We start from the raw sequence: 20550 nt of genomic DNA on the forward strand, positions 1-20550 counted from the left end.
AATGCTGTTTGTCAAATAATGTTTCAGATGAATACAGATGTTTGTACAATATTATAAAAAATAAAACTATTTATACTGTATAACAGATTCCAAGTTCATATATTAAATTGTTCAGAAATAAATGTCGTTTTAGGACTGCGAAATTTGGAAAAGTTTAAACCTGTATTGTAAAACATGCTTTAATCAAAGTAAACACCATTTGCTTCAACACACTTTTGCCAACGTGTAACGATGCTGGTTATGCCCCTGCTGTATAAGTCAGAATTTCTATGGTCAATGAGCTCCTTGAAAGCTTCTTCTGCAGCTGCCTGGTTTTGAAAGCATTTATTGTTTAAAAAGTTGTCAAAGTGTTGAGAAAATGAAAATCTGTAGGGGGAAGGTCTGGGAAATAGGGTGGATGAATTAAACATCGATTCCCAATTTGTTCCATATTTTGGATTTCATTTTTGACAGGGCTCATAACGCCGATTTTGTTGATCTTCAGTCAGCTCATGCGAAACCCACTTATCCAACTTTTCCGTCTTTCCAATCGCATTCAGGTGGTTGACAATACATACTTGATTTGCTTGTGCCTAGCTTTTGAGCTCACGTACTGTTGTGCAAGGGTCTGTCTCAACTGCTTACCTTAATGTGTTTTCATCTAAAAATGGCTTCCTTCCACGACCTTCGTGGTCTTCAAGACTTTGATCTCCATATCGAAACCTTTGGAACCAATGCTGAACTATACGTTCAGTAACAGATCCATGGCCGAATGCCTAGTTGATGTTCTGTATAGCTTCGGTAGCTTTTCATCCAAGTTTGTAATTGTAGAGGAAAATCAAACGAAAGTCCTTCTTGTCCATGCTGCCTTGGGGGTTGCAAAACTTACTCTGAGTAGAGTTAAAACAGTAGACAGTTAAGGCACCTTGTAAGCGACAAACGTTGGATTAAACCAACCAACGATAACTTACTCAATATTCAGTTTTTAAATATCATCGTGAGAATTCCGTCATTTATTTCTGGACAACCTAATATTTCTCACAATTTTCCAAAAATCGGGTGCATCAAAAATTTGAAAAAAAAAGTCACATTCTGACTGTATGATTTTATAAATGAATTGATTTAGAGGCAATTTTGAATTTATGACAATTATAATATAAGTGAGGTTTTCTTAGGTTAAAACTAATTTTGATCAAAGAACGAATAAAATAGGTCCGTTATATAACGAAAAATTCGATAAAGAATCGCATCAAAATATTTCTGAATTTTTTTAAACTTAATTAAGTTGCAAAAGATGAAAATTAGACACATACAGTGAAAATATATCTTTATTTACTGACACAAACAGCAATATACATGGATGTGTGTGTATGATTAGCGCGACAGACAGTCGTCTTTTCCAGAGAGAAATGGATTAAGCTATTTATCCTATCTAGTCCTGTTTCAAACTATATTCTCATTAACTTTGTTCCAGAATAATAAAACATTACGTTATTTACTCTAAACTATGAGGATAAACTTTTCCAGAGATGCTTGCACTACCCATGTGACACTTTTTGTCATTTCCTTTCATCATCACCTGGACATCACCTAACTGACCAATATAAAAGGTCTATCTGCCCTTGTATGCAATATAGTTAAATTTGCAGAAATATTTCCCACAGAAATACAATGGTGATATATTTGCTGTTGGCTTATTTCCTGTTAAGTGCAAAACTACATAACGGGTTATTTGTGCTGCTCCCATTGCACGTATCAAACCCGGTTTTAAACATTATAAGCCTTCAGATATACCACTGAGTCAACTTGGAGGCAATATCTTAGATGGATGGCACAGAATAATAAGCGACTAAAGTGATAATTTAACGTCTTTCCTAATCAAAATGCTATGTGAAAATCACCTATACACCCGAATAAATAAAAAATTATATTAATATTAGGAGATAGTAGACAAAAGAAATGCTTGCATGCCAAATAGATTTGGGGAATGACACACCTATAAACTTACTTAACACAATAGTTTCGTTTTCTTTCTTTTTTCAGTCTCCAAAGATATTTTAAAACAATCAGCTGTTACTTGTGTATGGAATCTCATTATGTTAACATAATAGAAAGTTGTCAAACAACGATTTATAAGCGTGACGAAGTGGTTTGTTCTTGAAAAAACTTATTGAATGTTTCGACAGAATATTTGTTTGTCTTCTTTTAAACATTTACGTTTTAATGAAATTAAAACTTTTGCTGGTTTGACAAGATTTAGTGAATAGGTGAAACTTCAAACATTTTACTTAATTTGTAAGATAATTTAGAAGCTCATTTGTATCATTAACGTAGAAAGTGTATTTGATTGAAGTTAAGCACAAAACTACACAATTAGCTATCTGCTCTGCCCACCACGCATATCGAAACCCGATTTCCTAATTTCTAAGTCTGCAGACATTTCGCTGTGCCACTGGAGATAATATAAGGACAAACCTTTAGAATTTTAATATTATAAATATTTTTTGTTTAATTTTTTTCTCCTCTTCAGTGTCATAAGTAGACATACGTATAAAATATAAATCAGGGAAATTTCAATAAAACTAAGGTGCACTTTCTCATTTTTCAATTGAAATTTGACTTTTACTTAGTGATAAATGCCTTTATTGTAATGTTATTATTTACAAGAAATACATAAAACAAACACACATTTTGGAAAATAACAAAAACAAAACATTATTCCCAACCATTTTGAATTACACATAGCACCACGCAGGACAGATTAATATACAGTGACATTGAAAATACTATTATTACATGTTCTTTCGTTGGACAGTTGTTTATTGTTGTTTTTTTAATTTGGTGGAAATAATACCAAACAGTTCACATTAGTTTATTTCTGCGATACCGTTCGCTTCGAGATATAGTCACTTATAAGCCTAACTTCACAAATAACATTTCGAAACTAGTGTAACCTAAATCACTTGCAAAGTTCCTCGCAAATGAATCGATAACAAGCATGCTGATTGATTTTAGTAACTCGATCATTTATGAAAGATGCAATAACTTTCACTAAGTTACTGACTGACGCTGAACTAAACTGTAGATCATTCAGTCTGTCATTTTTTATATTTCACTGCAGGAAGCTCCGAGATCCTATAGAAAGAAGCTAGATTTCATGAACTCTAAGCTATTACATCACCTAATGAAATTTTTCTAGTGAAAAAATTAATAATACGTATATATATATATATATACATAATTTGCAACAGTACGATATTTAAATAACTTATATTATTGAGAATTTTAAAAAAATGATATCAAATTGTAGCTCAAAAACTGAATTCTTGTCACATCGAATATGCTTACCCTTTTAGCCTTGAGGGCGTTATAATGTTACGTTCAATCCCTCTTTAGTAACTCAAGAGTAGGCGGTGAGTGGTGTTGACTAGCTGCCTTCCCTCTAATTTATCACAACTAAATTAAAGACGGCTAGCGTGGATAGCGCTTATTTAGCTTTGGGCAAAAATCAAAACAGAACAAATCAAGAAACGAAATAGAAACTACTGATTGTTTACTGTAATACGAGAATAGGCTATTAACTCTTCGTTGCTAACATCGAAATAAATTTGTAGATGAATAAATAAAGTGTCGTTCAAATTTATCTAATAATCCATCAGTTCATCATAGGTGTTTAAAATAACCCATTCTGCCAAAACCAGGCAGCTACTAGAAGTGAAAATACAAGAAAACTGCTCATTTTCGTTTATTCTTAACTGTTTGTTTGTTTCAGAGTTTTGCGTAAAGCTTAAAGCTATATAAAGACTATCTCCGCACAACCGTCCTTAAAACTGTTGTGCCAGAGGGAAGGCAGCTAGTCAATAGCACCAACTCCCACTCTTGTGGTACTACTGTTTGATCCAATAGTGAAATCATTGACGGGATATTACCACACAGGGTTGACATAAGGTGTTTTTAGCAGTTTTGTCACTAGATGGCTATAGCTATATTTCTTGACTTGTTTGTTTTGGAGCAAAGTCCTGCTGGGCTATTTTTTGTGTCCACCGCGGGGAATTGAACTCACAATTTTAGCATTGCAAGTCTGTTAAGTTATCGCTGTCTCACTAGGGGATTACGTTCTTGACGTTTTAAGTCTTGACTACTGATTTTGTTCGTCAAAGGTGAGGGGATTTGACTGTCACTTTCATAACGCATTCATGGTTTCTATTAGCAAGTTACAGTGGTAGTTGGTTTACAAATGAACTACCCCTGGGCCCATTTTCAAGGGAATATATTACAAAAAAATGTCACATTTTCTATATTTTTTGTTCAAAAGATTTTCTCTTTTTTATATTTATAAAAAAATAATAATGCTAATTCTGGGGATATTTTTATGACGGATCTGTTATGATGGTGAGTGTTTTTAAAAGACTTTTCAGTGTGGTAAATAATAGCCATGCGCCTTGGCAGAAGCGGTGTGACTGCAACCCCTAAATTCTAAATTGCACCTACATATACATAATACATATTTAAAACAATAGTTTAAACACCCTCAGATATTTCGTCTGAAAGAATCATTTTCAGTGAAAGTTTCAAAATTCTTCTGATGGAGGTATATCTTGACTATACATTTCCATTTTCCTCCAAAAGCAGCTTGTGCTTTATATTTTTTTTCTCGATCTATTAAGATGTTTGTTTAAATTAAATAATGTTTAAATCTTGCTCTCGTTTTACAAATTACGTTTTATTCAAACAATGTTCAGGTCAGTCATACTATTCGTTGGTAAAATCAGTTGGCGGTGAGTGGTGATGACTAAATGACTTCCCTCATGTCTTTTACTGTTAAATTAGGGACGGTTAGCGTAGATAGCTATCGTGTAGCTTTGTGCAAAATTCAAAACAAGCAAAACAAAAATCTATGTGGTAGAAACTCTCGTATTTAACTCAACTAAGCTGAAAGAATGTACCCTCCCAGTGGCACAGTGGCATGTCTGCGAACTTACAATGCTAGAACCGGGGTTGGATACCTGTGGTGAGCAGAGCACAGATAGCCCCTTGTGTAGCTTTGTACTTAACTTGAAACAAACAAGTCAAAGCAATGTTTTTTGTCCTTATGTTTTAGTATCATAAATTATTTGACAAACTAGAACTTAAACAAGATCAGCGATGTAAAAGTCGTATAGAGAGTCGTACTAAAAACAAACAAACAGAGCTGTACCAAAAACAAACAAACAGAGCTGTACCCACCATTGTAAAAATTAGATCGCAGAAGGAATATATTTGATGCTTTTTTATTCAATTGCTTGAAATAATTTTGTTTTAAAATTATTGAAATATGAAGTCTAACTCACACAGACGGCATGCCAATGGTCTGTAAACAATACCTGCAGTGTAGTACCTCGTGGTGCCGAAAAGAATTTGGAGTTATAGAACAAAAGATTGCGTAACACCCCTATGTAACTTACTGCATCTTATATATACCGCAAGTTAGCCTTCATTAATCGGTTGGCTTAAAGTTACCAATTAGTGGGGCGTGTTTCTTATATACAAATTAATATGCATTAAAAGAGTTCGTTATTCACCATTTTCCATTATGGGTAACATGTTTTAAACGATTAACGATTGGTATAAGCGAGAATTAAAAAATATATATATTTAACATATAGTAGAATATCCTGTGGCTGGAATTGTAAGTCATATAATGTTAATTAAATATATAAAATGACTGACAATGTTACTTATAAAAATATTTTATTAACAATTTTGGTTTATTAGTTGTTTTTTTATCAATAGAACGTTTTGGTATTCTCGTAACTTTTGTAACAAACTATAGTATAATTTATAAGAGACTAGTTCACGTCACAATAAAACTTACAAAAATGTGTTAACTCTTTTGTGTTTACGCTTACCGTTTCCGCCCTCACCCCATAAAAATATTGTCATGCTTCGTACTTTGAGGGCACCGGTGCGTAATAAGACTCATGGTCAGATCCAATTATTCGGTCTAATAAAAGCAGTCCAAGAATCTCGGGTGCATATTGCTGACTAGTTGTCTTTCTTCTAGTCTTAATTCTAAGCAATTAGAGACAGCTAGCATAGATATAGCCGATAAATATTTCCGTAAAGTCCAACTTAGGAACAAACAAACATTTAAGTTTTATCTTTCTACCTCTATGATTGTATATCAGACGATGTTGTTTTGTATTTAAGCCCAAAGCTACATAGTGGACTGTCTGTGCTCTGTCCACCAAGGATATCGATTCTAGCGTTGTAACTCCGCAGACATAACGATGTTCCACAGGAAGGAGGGGGTATATATGACACTTTGTATAACTATTTAACTGAACGCAATCTATACACACTTTATAGTACCATCGTACCTCTTTTTTCGGTAGTCCCGACATATTCTTTATCGGTTTTTCAAACGTCACTGTTCAACATAATTTATTTATTTTATTTTGCCAAACGGTGTGTACGTTTTTTGCAAACTGTTACTCTATGTCGGTCTTCCATTTATAGATGAAGATTGTTTGTTTGTTGATTTTCGCACAAAGTTATTTGGGGGCTATCTGCGCTGTCTCGAATTTTGTAGTGATAGGTTAGAGAGAAGGCAGCTACTCAAGAACACTTACCGCTAACACTTGAACTATTTTTTACCAATGAACAGCAAGATTGATCATCAAATATAACTCTCTAATGGCTGAAATAGCGGTCATGTCTGATGACAGATTACAGTGCCATGATCGCCAGATTGTGTATCGAGCACTATAATCACCAAGTTTATGGTAAATACAGTTATGTTTTTAGAATTAATATCGAAAATATATTAAAATTAAACAATCCTCAAATTTCAGTATGTGTAGTAGGACATAACTAACAAATTTCGACAATCTTACGTTGTTTATTGATATGTCTGTTCTCGACGTGGACGAGATTATACGTTATCAATCATGTGTCGTTAAAAGCAACGTATTAATAAATATCTGATTGTTTGTTTTTGAATTTCGCACAAAGCTATTCGAGGGCTATCTGTGCTAGCCGTCCCGAATTTAGCAGTGTAAGACTAGAGGGAAGGCAGCTAGTCATCACCACCCACCGCCAACTCATAGGCTACTCTTTTACCAACGAATAGCGGGATTGGCCGTAACATTATAACGCTCCCACGGCTGGAAGGGCGAGCATGTTTGGCGCTACGCGGGCGTGAACCCGCGACCCTCGGATTACGAGTCGCACGCCTTACGCGCTTGGCCATGCCAGCCCTAATCCTCGCTTCTTATTCCATGTTATATAAAATTTTATTGATGTTTTGAAGTATAGGGAGATTTTGAAACAATAAGTAGCCAAAGGACGCGACATTTTGAAGACAAGACTCTTCATGTTTTTATGAAAGCGAAACAGAGTGGCACAGCGGAGCAGTGAAACCAACAGGCTCTGAAAAAGAATCTAGAACTACAATATGTGACAATATGCTTGTCACGTCTTCTCCCTTCATGCAGATTTAATGGATTTTTGTTTGTTTTTTTTTTAATTTCGCAGAAAGCTACACGAAGGCTATCTGCACTAGCCGTCCCTAATTTAGCAGCGCAATACTAGAGCTAGTCATCATTACCCAACTCTTGGGTTACTTTTTCACCAACGAATGGTGGGATTGACTGTATCTTTCTAACGCCCCACGGCTGAAAGAGCATATTTGGTACGACGGGGATTTGAACACGCGACTCTCAGATTGTGAGTCAAATGTACTAGCTACGTGACCATGCTGGGACATGAATTTTTGAATTTTTGTGCCTTTTGTCTGTGTGAACGTGATCTTGGAAGCTCATGTCTACGTACTGTGTAGGGTCTATAGAAAATGTCCCCTTTTTGCAGGAACTTGTTAAATAAAAATTTGCCTTCAGGCAATAATGTGTGATCACGATCAACCAGAGCGACAATGGCCTGTCACCCTAAGCAGAAAATAAGGATACTCTCCTGTTCTCAGTGGATACCTCGAGCATTTGATGCCCAAGGCCTTTTCTTAATAATGGACCTTTGCTCAACAAGAAGAACATGATCGATAATGGAGAAAATACCACTAAGGACAGTTCAAAACCTGGGACACCATAGTTTTAGAGAAGAATTAACCTCACGATATGTTCTTAGTTACTTTACGTTTTTTAGATGTTTTTGATCTGTTGCTTTTTCACGAACTATTGCAACAGTTAAAAAGAAAAAAAATAATGTTTGTTCACCTACTTATGGCAAAGGTGATTAGGCCACCTCTTGCTGTCTCCAATTTCTAACTACCGACGAAAGGTATGATACCTTCTGATCTATGTTTGGTAACGTAGCTTGTGAAGTCTCGCAAAAAAAAAAAAAAAAAACAAGCAAAAGTACAAAGGTTTAGCTGTTTGTTTCTCAAACATAAGTAGAGAATAAATTTTAATAATAGTGTTTGAAAAGCAGCCATTTATTGCTGTTGTATTTCACGATAAAGTTTCTGTTAAAAGGGGCCTCCGGAACGTTCATATTTGGTCCGGCATGGTCAAGCGTGTTAAGGCGTGCGACTCGTAATCTGAGGGTCGTGGGTTCGCATCCCGGTCGCGCCAAACATGCTCGCCCTTTCAGCCGTGGGGGCGTTATAATGTTACGGTCAATCCCACTATTCGTTGGTTAAAAGAGTAGCCCAAGAGTTGGCGGTGGGTGGTGATGACTAGCTGCCTTCCCTCTAGTCTTACACTCCTAAATTCGGAACGGCTAGCACAGATAGCCCTCGAGTAGCTTTGTGCGAAATTCCAAAACAAACTTTTATATTTTATTTAAGATGGTTTATACATGGTGTGTGTTTCCACCAAAATTCATCTAGTGATTCTTTAGAGAAAAAAAAATACATATAAATGCAATTTGGGCTGAGGTTGAAGTTTTTGTTAACTTGCTTCCAAAAAATTGTTCTTTAGTAAAGAAAATAACTCATAAGAAATGCAACTGTGGCTAAAATCAAAGTTGTTTGAGGTCAATATGATAAAAGTGTTTTTTCTTGTTTCCAGTTAAGGAAAATATATCGCAAAGTGTAACTTCTTTGAACCTAGTATTTTATAACCCTTACGAAAAAGTTTGTGTGTTTGTTGGATAAGGCGCAAAGCTACATGAGAGCTGTCTGCGCTAGCCGTCGCTAAGTTCGAAGAGATGGACTAGATGGAAAGGCTAGTTAACACCACCCATCGTCAGCTCTTGAAATATCCTTGTCAGACCAAATAGTAAGATTTCACGGTCGTTTTTATTACGCGCCCGTAGTCCCAAAGTGTAGATTACAATTATTTTTCGGCGTCAACGGGACGTGAGCCATGGATCCTTACATCCATAATATGGCACAAGAGATACTAGACCACGCTCGGCTCTATCCATAAAACAGGTGTTCTAAAGAAAATGAAAAACTGTAAGAAGCATAATGCGGTTTTGATTGAAACTAAAGTTATTTAAACTTAATAAAGCAGAATAGTTCTAACGAAAAGGAACACCAGTAAGAATGTATCTTGGCTGAAATTAAAATGGTTTAACCCCCATAAAAATGTTCTACTGATAACTAACACCTGTAAGAACTGTAACTCGATTGAACCTACTTATAATTAACTTCCTTAAGTATAAAAACAAATGCATGTGTTCGTGTTGTTCGATGTTATCAGTAATAACGTGCTCTTGCGTGCAATCAAAAAGGAATGAACTCCTTTGTTCTGGCCATATCAAATTGGTAAAAAAAACAACAGTAAGTACACCAATGAAACTAAAAAGTATTCTTACAACAGTCATAAAGCTTATCAAACAGTGTTCCTTCCAAGCGAAAAAATAACAGTAGTTTTGCAAGCCACATGATTAATCCGTGGAGTTTTTTATTTGTTTGTATTTTTAGGGAGGGGGGAGATTATTATTGACATGACAAGAAGTATGCATATGGACATGTAATAAGTCTGGTATTTTATTCATAAGACACTCGACTTGCAATGTGAAGGTAAATGATCGGAATCGGAACAATCAAGCACTTTCTGCCTAGAGGAAGATATAATGTTACAGTCAAACTTACTATCCTTCAGTAAAAGAGTAGCCCAAGATATGGCAGTGGGCAGTGTTGATTAGTTATTTTCCTTTTGTGACCAGGATAATGAAATTTAGAAATTAACCTATTTTCTATGTAAAAACGGGCAAATTTGCATATTTTCATTTACGTAAGGTCTGAATAAAACAACATATGAATCAATATTTACATGTATTTATACTAAAGTTATACAAAAATTTTTAGAAGCCAGTAGGCTTTCGAGATTTGCGACTGTAATATAAATTACTTTCACGTATCAGCTCCCAAATATAGTCTCCCATCATGTTTTTGTTATACTCTCCCAGGTCACAAAAGCAAGGTTTGAATAGAAAAATAGGTCTTTTCCATTTAGTTTAGTCATAAGCAATAGTGAAATAACACTTTCTGCCCAGGAACAAGAAAAAAGTAAAAATTTTGTTACATAATGTAATTTAAGAACATCTCCATGTATATTTCTTAGTGGCCATGTTGTAGAGTTCAATATGGATTATTTTACTATAAATATATTCTAGAATATTTGGTATTATATGAAGATTTTTAAATTTAATGAGAAAATATAATTAAACACGTGCGAAATGTCATCTTTATAATACTAATTCATGATGTTATGACAAAAGATACCTCAGTAACTGAAAACTACACAAGGATTTAATTTATGCTCCAAGTTTATATTTAATCATTTTCAAAAACTTTTATCAGTATCATTTCTTGAAGAAAACTTGAATTACTTTGTTATATGCTATAATGCTTACACACTGTTAACAAACGCCACCATCAGTCGAGTTAGTCAGAGCGGTCGATTTGAAATCTACTGATCGCAGCATCGACACTTGTTGCTTCGGGGTATTATAATATAATGGTCAATTCCATTATTTATTGATAAAAATTAGCCAAGTAACCGGCGGTGAGTGATGTTAACTACGTGCCTTCCCTCTCAACTATTACTTCAAAATTAGGAAGGGCTAGCGCAGATATCCCTCGAGTAGCTTTGCGCAAGATCAAGAGAAGTAAACCAAAAAAAATGTCTTATTTCACGTCATTACGAGGAAACTTTAAGTAAAACAGGAAATAAAGGAAGTAAATAATGAAACATTCATAAACAGGAAACGAACTACGATAATCAACGGACTATACACTACATGGCCAAAAGTATGTGAACACCCGACCATCACATCCATATGTGCTTGTTGAACATCTCATTCCAAAACCATGGACATTAATATAGAATTGGTCTCCTTTTGCTGCTATAACAGCCTCCATCCTTCTGAGAAGGCTTTTCAGTAGATTTTGGAACATGGCTGAGAGGATTTGCTCTTATTCAGCCACAAGAGTATTAGGGAGGTCTGGCACTAAAGTCGGGCGATAAGGCCTAGCTCGCTTTCGGCGTTCCAATTCATCCCAAAGGTGTTCAACGAGGTTGAGGTCAGCGCTCTGTGCAGGCCAATCAAATTCTTCCACACCAACCTCGGCAAACAATGTCTTTATGGATCTCGTTTTGTGCACGGGGACATTGTCATGCTGAAATAAAAGGGCTTTCCAACCACAAAGTTGGAAGCATACATTTCTCTAGAATGTAATTGCATGCTGTAGTGTTAAGATTTACCTTCACTAGAACTAAAGAGCCTAGCCCAAACAATGAAAAAAACCCCAGACTATTACTTTTTCTCCACAAAACTTTACAGTTGGCACTATGCGTTCAGGCAGATAGGGTTCTTTTGGTATTCGGCAAACCCAGATTCGTCCGTCAGACTGCCAGACAGTGAAGCGTGATTCACCACTCCAGAGAATGCGTTTCCACTGCTGAAGAGTCATCCCAATAGGGATGAGCTTTAGACCACTCCGGCTGACGCTTGGCATTGTGCATGGTGATCTTAGGCTTGTGTGCTGTTATTTGACCATGAAAACCCATTTCATGGAGCTCTTGATGAACAGTTCTTGTATTGACGTTGCTTCCAGAGATAGTTTGGAACTCGGTAGTGAGTGTTGCAACTGTAAACAGACGATTCTTACCCGCTACGCACTTCAGCACTCGGCGATCCCGTTCTGTGAGCTTGTGTGGCCTACCGCTTCGTGGCTGAGCCGTCGTTTCTCCTAGACGTTTTCACTTCACAATAACAGCACTTACAGTTGACCGGAACAGCTCTAGCAGGGCAAAAATTTGACAAACTGACTTGTTGGAAAGGTGGCACCCTATGACAGTGCCACGTTGAAAGTCACTGAGCTCTTCAGTACGCCCCATTCTACTGCAATGTTTGTCTATGGAGATTGCATTGCTATATGCTTGACTTTATGCACGTGTTAGCAATGGGTATGGCTGAAAGATCCGAACCCACTAATTAGAAGAGGTGTCCACACATTTTTGGCCATGTAATGTATCTGCGGAATGTAATAGTTTATTAACAATTGGTGGAAATGGGTAAACGTAGAAAAAAAAATAACTTGAACCTGTATAGAAAATTTAGTAATTTGTTTTTCTATTCTGTACGCCAATGACAATCTAGTGTAGAGAACTGTTTCCATTATTTGGTTTTGATGACTGCCATTATTCATACTGAATATCTGTGAATCTGGGGTTTCAAAGTTTGTTGTCCGTTGTTCTAGAAACACACAGCACAATTGGGCCATGAATGCGCTATAAGAATAACAGTCAAATACCACTATCCAATTAAATAAATAATTTACAGTTAGTAGGTACTGTTAACTCGCTACCTTCTTTCGAACCTAACAACTCAAAATTAGAGACAGCTACGAACATTTAGCTCTTTGTGAAGCTTTGTACGAAATTTGTAAAATTATCAAAATTTTTCATTTAAGACTTCAGACTTTATAGTAATGTAATAGTTCTCTATACAGTGAATCAGACATATATGAAATGTGACTTCAGTTTACCACTTGAATGAACAACAACAACAAAATAAACATGTTTGAGTTTAGTGAATAAGTTGGATTTATACTTTGTGAAAAATAATTCAACTATTAAGGAATAAAGTGAAGAAATTGCAAATACAGTGAAGACATACGTTAAATAAATAAACAAACAGCTTGAGGCTGGAAGAACAGTACGATTAAATAAAGGTGGAAAGGCTGGAGAAACCAGCAAAAAAAAAGACAACAAAAAATGTAAAGGGTAACCAGAGATGTTGTATGCAGGTAAAGACTTGCACTAGCTATATATATAAAGAAGATGGAGATAGTTCATGTGGGTGAGAAACAAAACTGGTTTTATACGATAAAAGCGGGCGGTGCGACGAAAGTGCTAGAAAAGCTCCCTGGGGCAACAACTGAGATTCAGCGCGTCTTGTTGATCGCGTGGAAGTTCATTTAAGAATTTAGGCCACTCTTAGAATGTTGTTAGGTATACGAGTCATTGGATATGGTGAACTGCGTTTAGGCGGGAAAAGAAGTAGCATCATTGGTATGAATTCTAATTTACAAATGGGATTATTGATTCGTATTTCAGTCACTACTACAACTAATTAACGATCAGGAAATTTAACTGAATACATTGTTTGTTTTCCATTTATTTTGTTTTACCTCTGTATTTCACTAGAAATTAACCGTGAAACTGCAACTAATTTACTAAAATGTTCTCTGGTTCCTATAGTAGCGAGCTCAAACCATTTAAACAGGTGACTCTGCCATTCCACGAACCAGATTTTGTAATGTAACAATATTAATATCCACGTGGTTATAAAGTAACATGAATATCCATCCAGTTTAGATCAGATAGCGTCTTATGTTCTGATGATAAATTCGATCGCCCTTGAAACACATCTTGTAATGATAACTTTACATATATATATATATATAAGCAAAAAGTTATAAATCAGATCGGATTCGTATATTCACATAATAATAGTTTGCTTTCTTTATAAATAACGCCGGTATTTGACGCCGTTTCAGTGATTTTCGTCCTTCTTACATTTCTCTTCTGCTGGAACGTGACCCTAACCAAGATTTGCATTTGTGACTTCTTTTCCTTGGTTCAGCTGAAATAAAACTGATTGAAAATACGAAACACTTGACTGCCATTGATGAAACAAAAGCCTGTAATACTGGCTTCTAAGTCCATTAGTATTTTTGATTGAATGAATCGATCCGTTCGTTAAAGGCGGTGAGTGTGCCCAAAAATTAGAATTAGTTTAAAATTATAGGAAAACAATCTTGCAAAATTTTCTTCTTATCATAAAGTTGTACTTCAAGTGGTAAAAATGCTAAACCGCGGTCACTGGTTTAGCAACTAATGCTGACGTATGATGGTTGAAACAAGTTAAAGAATGACGTAACTACTTAAGTAAATTTCCAGGAGTGTTAAAAATTCCACCATTTATTTAGCACGCTGGGAGAACTTTTTCAAAAAATGTTCAATTCTTGTTGGTGTTCCAACCATAATAAGTCCAAGAAGATCTGTCATCATCACGTGAGTAAATAAAACTTAGCTAGTGTATAAGTTTAGTAAACTAAAATTAGGTTTTAAAAATAGTTTCTGATAAGACGATTTGTTTCTTTTACGGTTACTTCTTTTTATAAATATAAAAGCTACGTAAATGTGCTTTATATTTAAAGATATTTACACAATAAACAGAATTCCTTAAAAGATAATTTTGTTATTTACTTGCGATTTTTCTTTTCTATTATGTCTTTTCTTAGAGAAAGATTTTCTTAGATCCTAATCATTGTTCACAACGTATCGTCTCCGTGATGTTAGTAAAACACAGTAATATTTATATCTTTATTTTGTCACAGTATGTATGAAAAATTCCTAACCTATGAGAAAAAAATATAGAATAAAATTAATTAAATACAATATACATAATTTATATTTGAAATTTCGGTTATTTTTTTTATAAATTACAAATGAATTTACTTTAAGAAAGTGTGGAGTGAAAATATGAAAATCATGTTAATAAAACGTATTATTAAATATAATACTGCAGAAGCAGGTAAAGTAATTTTGTTATCAAAATAAAAGTACATTTGAACCGGATGTCACGGTGGCAAAAGTATCGTGATGTTATGTTAACAGTCCTGTTTTATTTATAATCCTAGAATGTCTTTTATATTTAATTTAGAAACATAGATCATCTGTGAACATAAATAACACTTATTGTTGGTTCTATAACCAAACAGCTATATTAGGTGTTTTGAATTATAAAGTATGATTCTTGATTGACACGAAGCCTTACCAGTTGTATAGCAAGATAATAATTACATTTTGGTTGACAATAATCTTACCAGGTGTATAATATTATAATATGTACATCTTGGTTGACAAGTAATCTTGCCAATTGTAGAATATTGTAATATATACGTCTTGATTTTCAACTAATCTTGCCAGGTGTATAGTATTGTAATATATACGTCTTAGTTGATAAGTATGCTTACCAGGCGTATAACATTGTAATCTGTACATCCCGGTTGACAAGTAATTTTTGAGAAATGTTTTTTTTTTAGCATTGTTTATGAATACTTTATACATCCATAAATCGATATAAAGGAAAAGAAAGAAAGTGAAACGTATCAAGATAATTCTTTATCAAACGAGACCCAGTTTTAACTCCCTCAACATTATCATGTGTATTCATGTTTACCTAAATGTAATGTTCACATTCATCAACATGTGTCGCTAATAATGAATAAGGCCCAGCATGACCAGGTAATTAGAGCGCTCGACTTGTAATCTGAGAGTCGTGGGTTCGAATCCCTGTCACACCAAACATGTTTACATCTTTGCTCTTTTATTCGGTGGAAATGATAATGTGACGGCTAATCCCACTATTCATTGGTAAAAGAGTAGCCCAAGTGTTGCCGATGGGTAGTGATGACTAGCTACCTTCCCTCGACCCTTACATCGCTAAATTAGGGATGGTTAGCACAGATAACCCTCCTGTGGCTTTGCGTGAAATTCAAAACAAACAAACTTTACCAAATTTATTCCAAAAAATATTTTTCTCTTCAACGAAACTAACATCTAGAATACAGATCTTTAATATACGAATCTACTCGCAGGTGGATAAACAAAGCTACAACTTGCTTAATTTTCATTTCCTCGCTTAACGTTCATTTTCTAATGGAAATGGAGAGTTTATGCTATTTCTTTAGTTCTTTATAAACTTTATGGTGATACTGATGTTGGAACGGTTTGCAAGAAATCTCAGTACAGACATATTATGGCAGCACAGAATTAGTACGACCCTGAATTATTATAAATTGTGCTCTTAAAACAATAACTGTCAATCACTCTAAAATTTATTTCTATTGGAATTGTACTTTTTTTCAGAGGGGCGGTACGTATCTCAATAATTCACAAGAGCCCTGTTATGGTTGAAGTGTTATGACAGCATAAGGGATTAAGTACCGGTATAGCCCTTATTAACTACAGATTTACGTTCTTCAAATAATAGCCATTCGTCACCTCATAAACTAGGACTGTTTATTAGAAACTGCTTTTAAATATTCTTTATTTTTCTAAAAGAAAGTACTAAACTATTGGTACATATAGGAACTATACCACTCTGGAACCAATGAATTAGTGTTGTACATTGCTATTGACCACACACCTGTATATATAGCATCTAATATCAAATCTGAAGGGGGGGGGGAGGTTTATACACTATACTAATATTAAACAACCCATAAAATGCCAGACGTCAAAACAGTAACCGGTTTCTTGAGTAATTAATTATAATTACTGCCAATTTACAGTTGATTAAAGGTATAATGTATAAGAAAGTCAATATATGCTTTTCTTATTTCACTATATTAGACGTTGTATCTACATAGTAGTAATTACCGAAAGCTCTCCAAGTTAGCGAAGCATAACGAAGAGTACTGTTGTTGTTTTTAATTGGCCACAGTAAAGGCTCTGACTGGAGTAAAGATTCTCCTTCATTCCTGTGTTATTTCTGTCGTAACCGGTATCGCTTCAAAGAGAGAGAGAAGTCAAGATATTTACACAAAAAACGTAATGTCGGTTATTCATCATTTTAACGTAACCTGTTTTTGTAGATCACAATTTCGTAGTTACTTTTTGGAATGAGCGACGAATAGCGTGTTGTAAAACTGACAAGGAGGTTGTTTTGGAATGAGCGACGAATAGCGTGTTGTAAAACTGACAAGGAGGTTGTCAGCACGCTATGAAAATAAAGACTGTCCAATCCGACTAATTAGTCAGATCAGAGTGGTTCAGGGGTTAGCGATGCGATTAGCATGCCCGTATTGTAAAACTGACAAGGAGGTTGTCAGCACGCTATGAAAATAAAGACTGTCCAATCCGACTAATTAGTCAGATCAGAGTGGTTCAGGGGTTAGCGATGCGATTAGCATGCCCGTATTGTAAAACTGACAAGGAGGTTGTCAGCACGCTATGAAAATAAAGACTGTCCAATCCGACTAATTAGTCAGATCAGAGTGGTTCAGGGGTTAGCGATGCGATGCTGTTGATTGGGTATCTACTTTTATGTACGTCAGTTCAAAATTATGGACGATATGCGCCGCAGATAGCTCTTGTATACCTTTGCGCATAATGCCTGCCCAATCAAATACAAATACATACCCTGTTTATCTCTTGTATTATTTATGGATACAGAATTACTCATAAATATAAAGTAAGCTTCCGCTAGCCTAAAAACATATATCGTAATATCACACTGATTATTGATTTCAACATAAAATATTGCTTTCATCCGTTATTACATGGCGCTGACGATAATTATTGTTAAACGTGTTTCTTCATACTTGTTTTAAACTCTGTCTGCTTGTTGAATTTCACGTAAAAGTGTTGTCGTTGTTCTTGAATTTCGTATGAAAGTTACTCGAGAAATATCTGCGTTAGCCATTCTTATTTTTGAAGTTATAGACAAGGTAGAATGCAACTAGTCAACGTTATTTACTGTCAACGCTTGAGTCACTCTTTACCGATGAATAAAAGGATAAACTGTTGCATTATAACCTCCCGCGACTCAAAGGGCGAGCATGTTCGATGACAAGTTGTGATACCGCTATCCTCAGGTCAAGAAGAAGAAGCTATAACCACCACCTCTTCCCAGGCTTCGGAGTCTGTCTTCCTTATGTAACCATCCCTAATTTTGAAGTTATAGACTTGAAGGGAGGCAGCTGCTCAACATCACCTTTCGCCAACTCTTAAGTTACTCTTGTCATTCTGAGTAGTAAAATTGGAGTGCGTTATTTTTAGAGGATAACAAGACGCGAATTATGAAACTATAGTCCCGTTTCTAAAAGAAATATATCTTACCTCTATATGTTAAAACGGCTGGTTTGGGTTGAGAAAATTTTTTACCTAGAGGAGCGAACAACGTATCGACCTTCTTCGGTCATCGTCAGGTTCACAAAGAAAGAAAGAGGTAACTGAACGGAAGCTGACCACATGTTTGAAAGACCCCAAACATGTGTTCTTTCAAGAAGAAGAAGCTATAACCACCACATCTTCCCAGGCCTCGGAGTCTGTCTTCCTTATGTAACCATCCCTAATTTTGACGATGATCGAAGAAGGTCGACGCGTTGTTTGCTCCTCTACGTAAAAAAATTTTTTTCAACCCAAACCAGCCGTTTTTACATATATATTTTTCTCTACAAGTGGGTTTTCTCGATATCACTGACATCTTACCTCTATCTTGCATGACAATGCATGAACATTAGCTTCTGATGTAATAAAGTGAAGTTAGTGTGCAAATTTAATTAGCAATAGAAAAACTAGAATTCAACATTTCAAACTACTTTAAAATATCGCATGAGATTACAGGTTGACTCTATTTACCTTTGGGAAACTTATTCCTCTTTATTCAGAAGAGATAAACCAGAAGTCAATAACAAAGTTGATGGAGGACGAGGGTGTGTAAGATCGAAACTTTTGACAAAACTAGTCTGTCAACGAGATTATATCTCTCGAAAGTGCTCTTCGTCATGTGGTTTGATACCAGTTATTATCACACCTTTTATTACGCAGTTGTCGTTCAAAGGAATTTCAAATGGAAAAAGCTGTACGTGATTTGCTTGCAATTTCAAAGACTTTGGAATAATGACCTGCATTGTAACCAATATAATCTTTCTTTTAACCACCGCGAGGAACCACCAATTATAACTGTGATTAAATAATAATCCGTGATGACGAGAAAACCCACTTGTGGAGGAAAATATATATGTTAAAACGGCTTGTATGGATAGAGAAAGCTCTATATAGAGGAGCGAACAATATTTCGACCTTCTTTTGTCATCGTCAGGTTCACAAAGAAAGAAAGAGGTAACTAATTGATCGATAGCTGACCACATGTTTGAAGGCGGTTGTGTAATTGAGTGTAGGAATGTAGAGAGCGTGCTTAGATGTTGGATTATATTTATTAATATAGGTATAAAGGTGTTCCTTTGTATTGGTATATTTTGGGCTTGAGTTGTTGTATAAATAAGGCTTCTTTAATTTTGCGTTTGTTTCTTTATTTAGTAATTTGGTGTTTTCTATAGTTACGTGGCGTTTATTTGATTTGCTGTGTTCAAAAACGTGTGAAGGTGACTTTTTATGTTCTGTGAATGTGATTTCTCTTTTTCTTCTTGTTTCTCCAATACAGAAGTCGTGGCAGTTATCACATTGTATTTTATACATAATATTGGTGTTGTGTTTGTCAGTGTAGTTTCTACATAGTATAGAGTTTATTTTTGTGCCTGGTTTTTGAATAAATTTGTTATTAACTGGAATGGCATATTTTGTTACTGTTTTTTTGCCAAATGTTGATTATTTTTCTGCTGATGTCGGGAATATATGGTATGCAGCAGTATATGGTTTCGTGATTTTTTAAATCGTGGGGTATATTTACTTTTGTTAGTTGATTTTGCTTTCTGTCTAGATATGTGCGTATAATGTTTTCTACGGTTTGTGGATGAAACTTATCGATGTTGGCGAAGTATTGTTTTATTTTGTCTAATTCGTCATTACTTTTATCTGGTGAGCATAGTTTTATGGCTGTGTTTATTTGGTTTCTTAGTATGTTGAGTTTTTTTTTTGTTCCATGTGCTGAGTCCCAAGGAATGTATAGTTCAGTATGTATGATTTTTCGGTGGATTCCTGTTTTAAACTGTGTATCGGTTCTTGTAATTTTGAGGTTAAGAAATGATATTTGATTGCTTTCTTTACGTTCACATGTGAAGTTAATGTTGGGATGTATAGAGTTAACGTGATTAAAAAAATTAAGTGTGCTTTCTGCATATGTGAATACCGCAACCGTGTTGTCTATATATCTGTACCAGTATAGTGGTGGATGTAATGCTGTGTTAATTGCTTGTGTTTCAACTTGTGTGATAAAAATATTGGCTAGAACCGGTGATACTGGGTTGCCCATGCTTAGGCCATTTGTTTGTATATAGTTGTGGTTGTTGAACATGAAATTTGTCTTCGTCGTGGTGAATTCTATGAAGGTTTCTAATTGGTTGCTGGAAATATCTATTGATGGGTTAGGGTCTCGGATGTAGAGTTCTAAGGCTATCTTGCAGGCTTCAGCGGTTGGGATTTCTTT

At 35.2% G+C, this 20550-nt stretch overlaps 1 protein-coding gene across 7 annotated transcripts in view; it reads left to right on the forward strand.

Moving 5' to 3' along the window:
- Positions 1-13404: 13404 nt before the first annotated feature.
- The window catches only part of LOC143235073 (tensin-3-like), a 172922-nt gene continuing 165776 nt past the window's right edge, over positions 13405-20550 (forward strand). For 4 of the 7 annotated variants that reach the window (XM_076472848.1, XM_076472860.1, XM_076472853.1 and 1 more), the window contains exon 1: positions 13406-14447. In XM_076472848.1, the coding sequence (XP_076328963.1) occupies positions 14388-14447 (60 nt within the window). In that variant the 5' untranslated portion in view covers positions 13406-14387. Of the gene's footprint in view, positions 14448-20550 lie in introns of all 7 variants that reach the window. The other 3 variants (XM_076472849.1, XM_076472851.1, XM_076472850.1) reach the window with 2 other exon arrangements.

This window comes from Tachypleus tridentatus, chromosome 12 (genome assembly GCF_004210375.1).
Source record: "Tachypleus tridentatus isolate NWPU-2018 chromosome 12, ASM421037v1, whole genome shotgun sequence".
In the NCBI taxonomy this organism is placed as follows: Eukaryota; Metazoa; Arthropoda; class Merostomata; order Xiphosura; family Limulidae; genus Tachypleus; species Tachypleus tridentatus.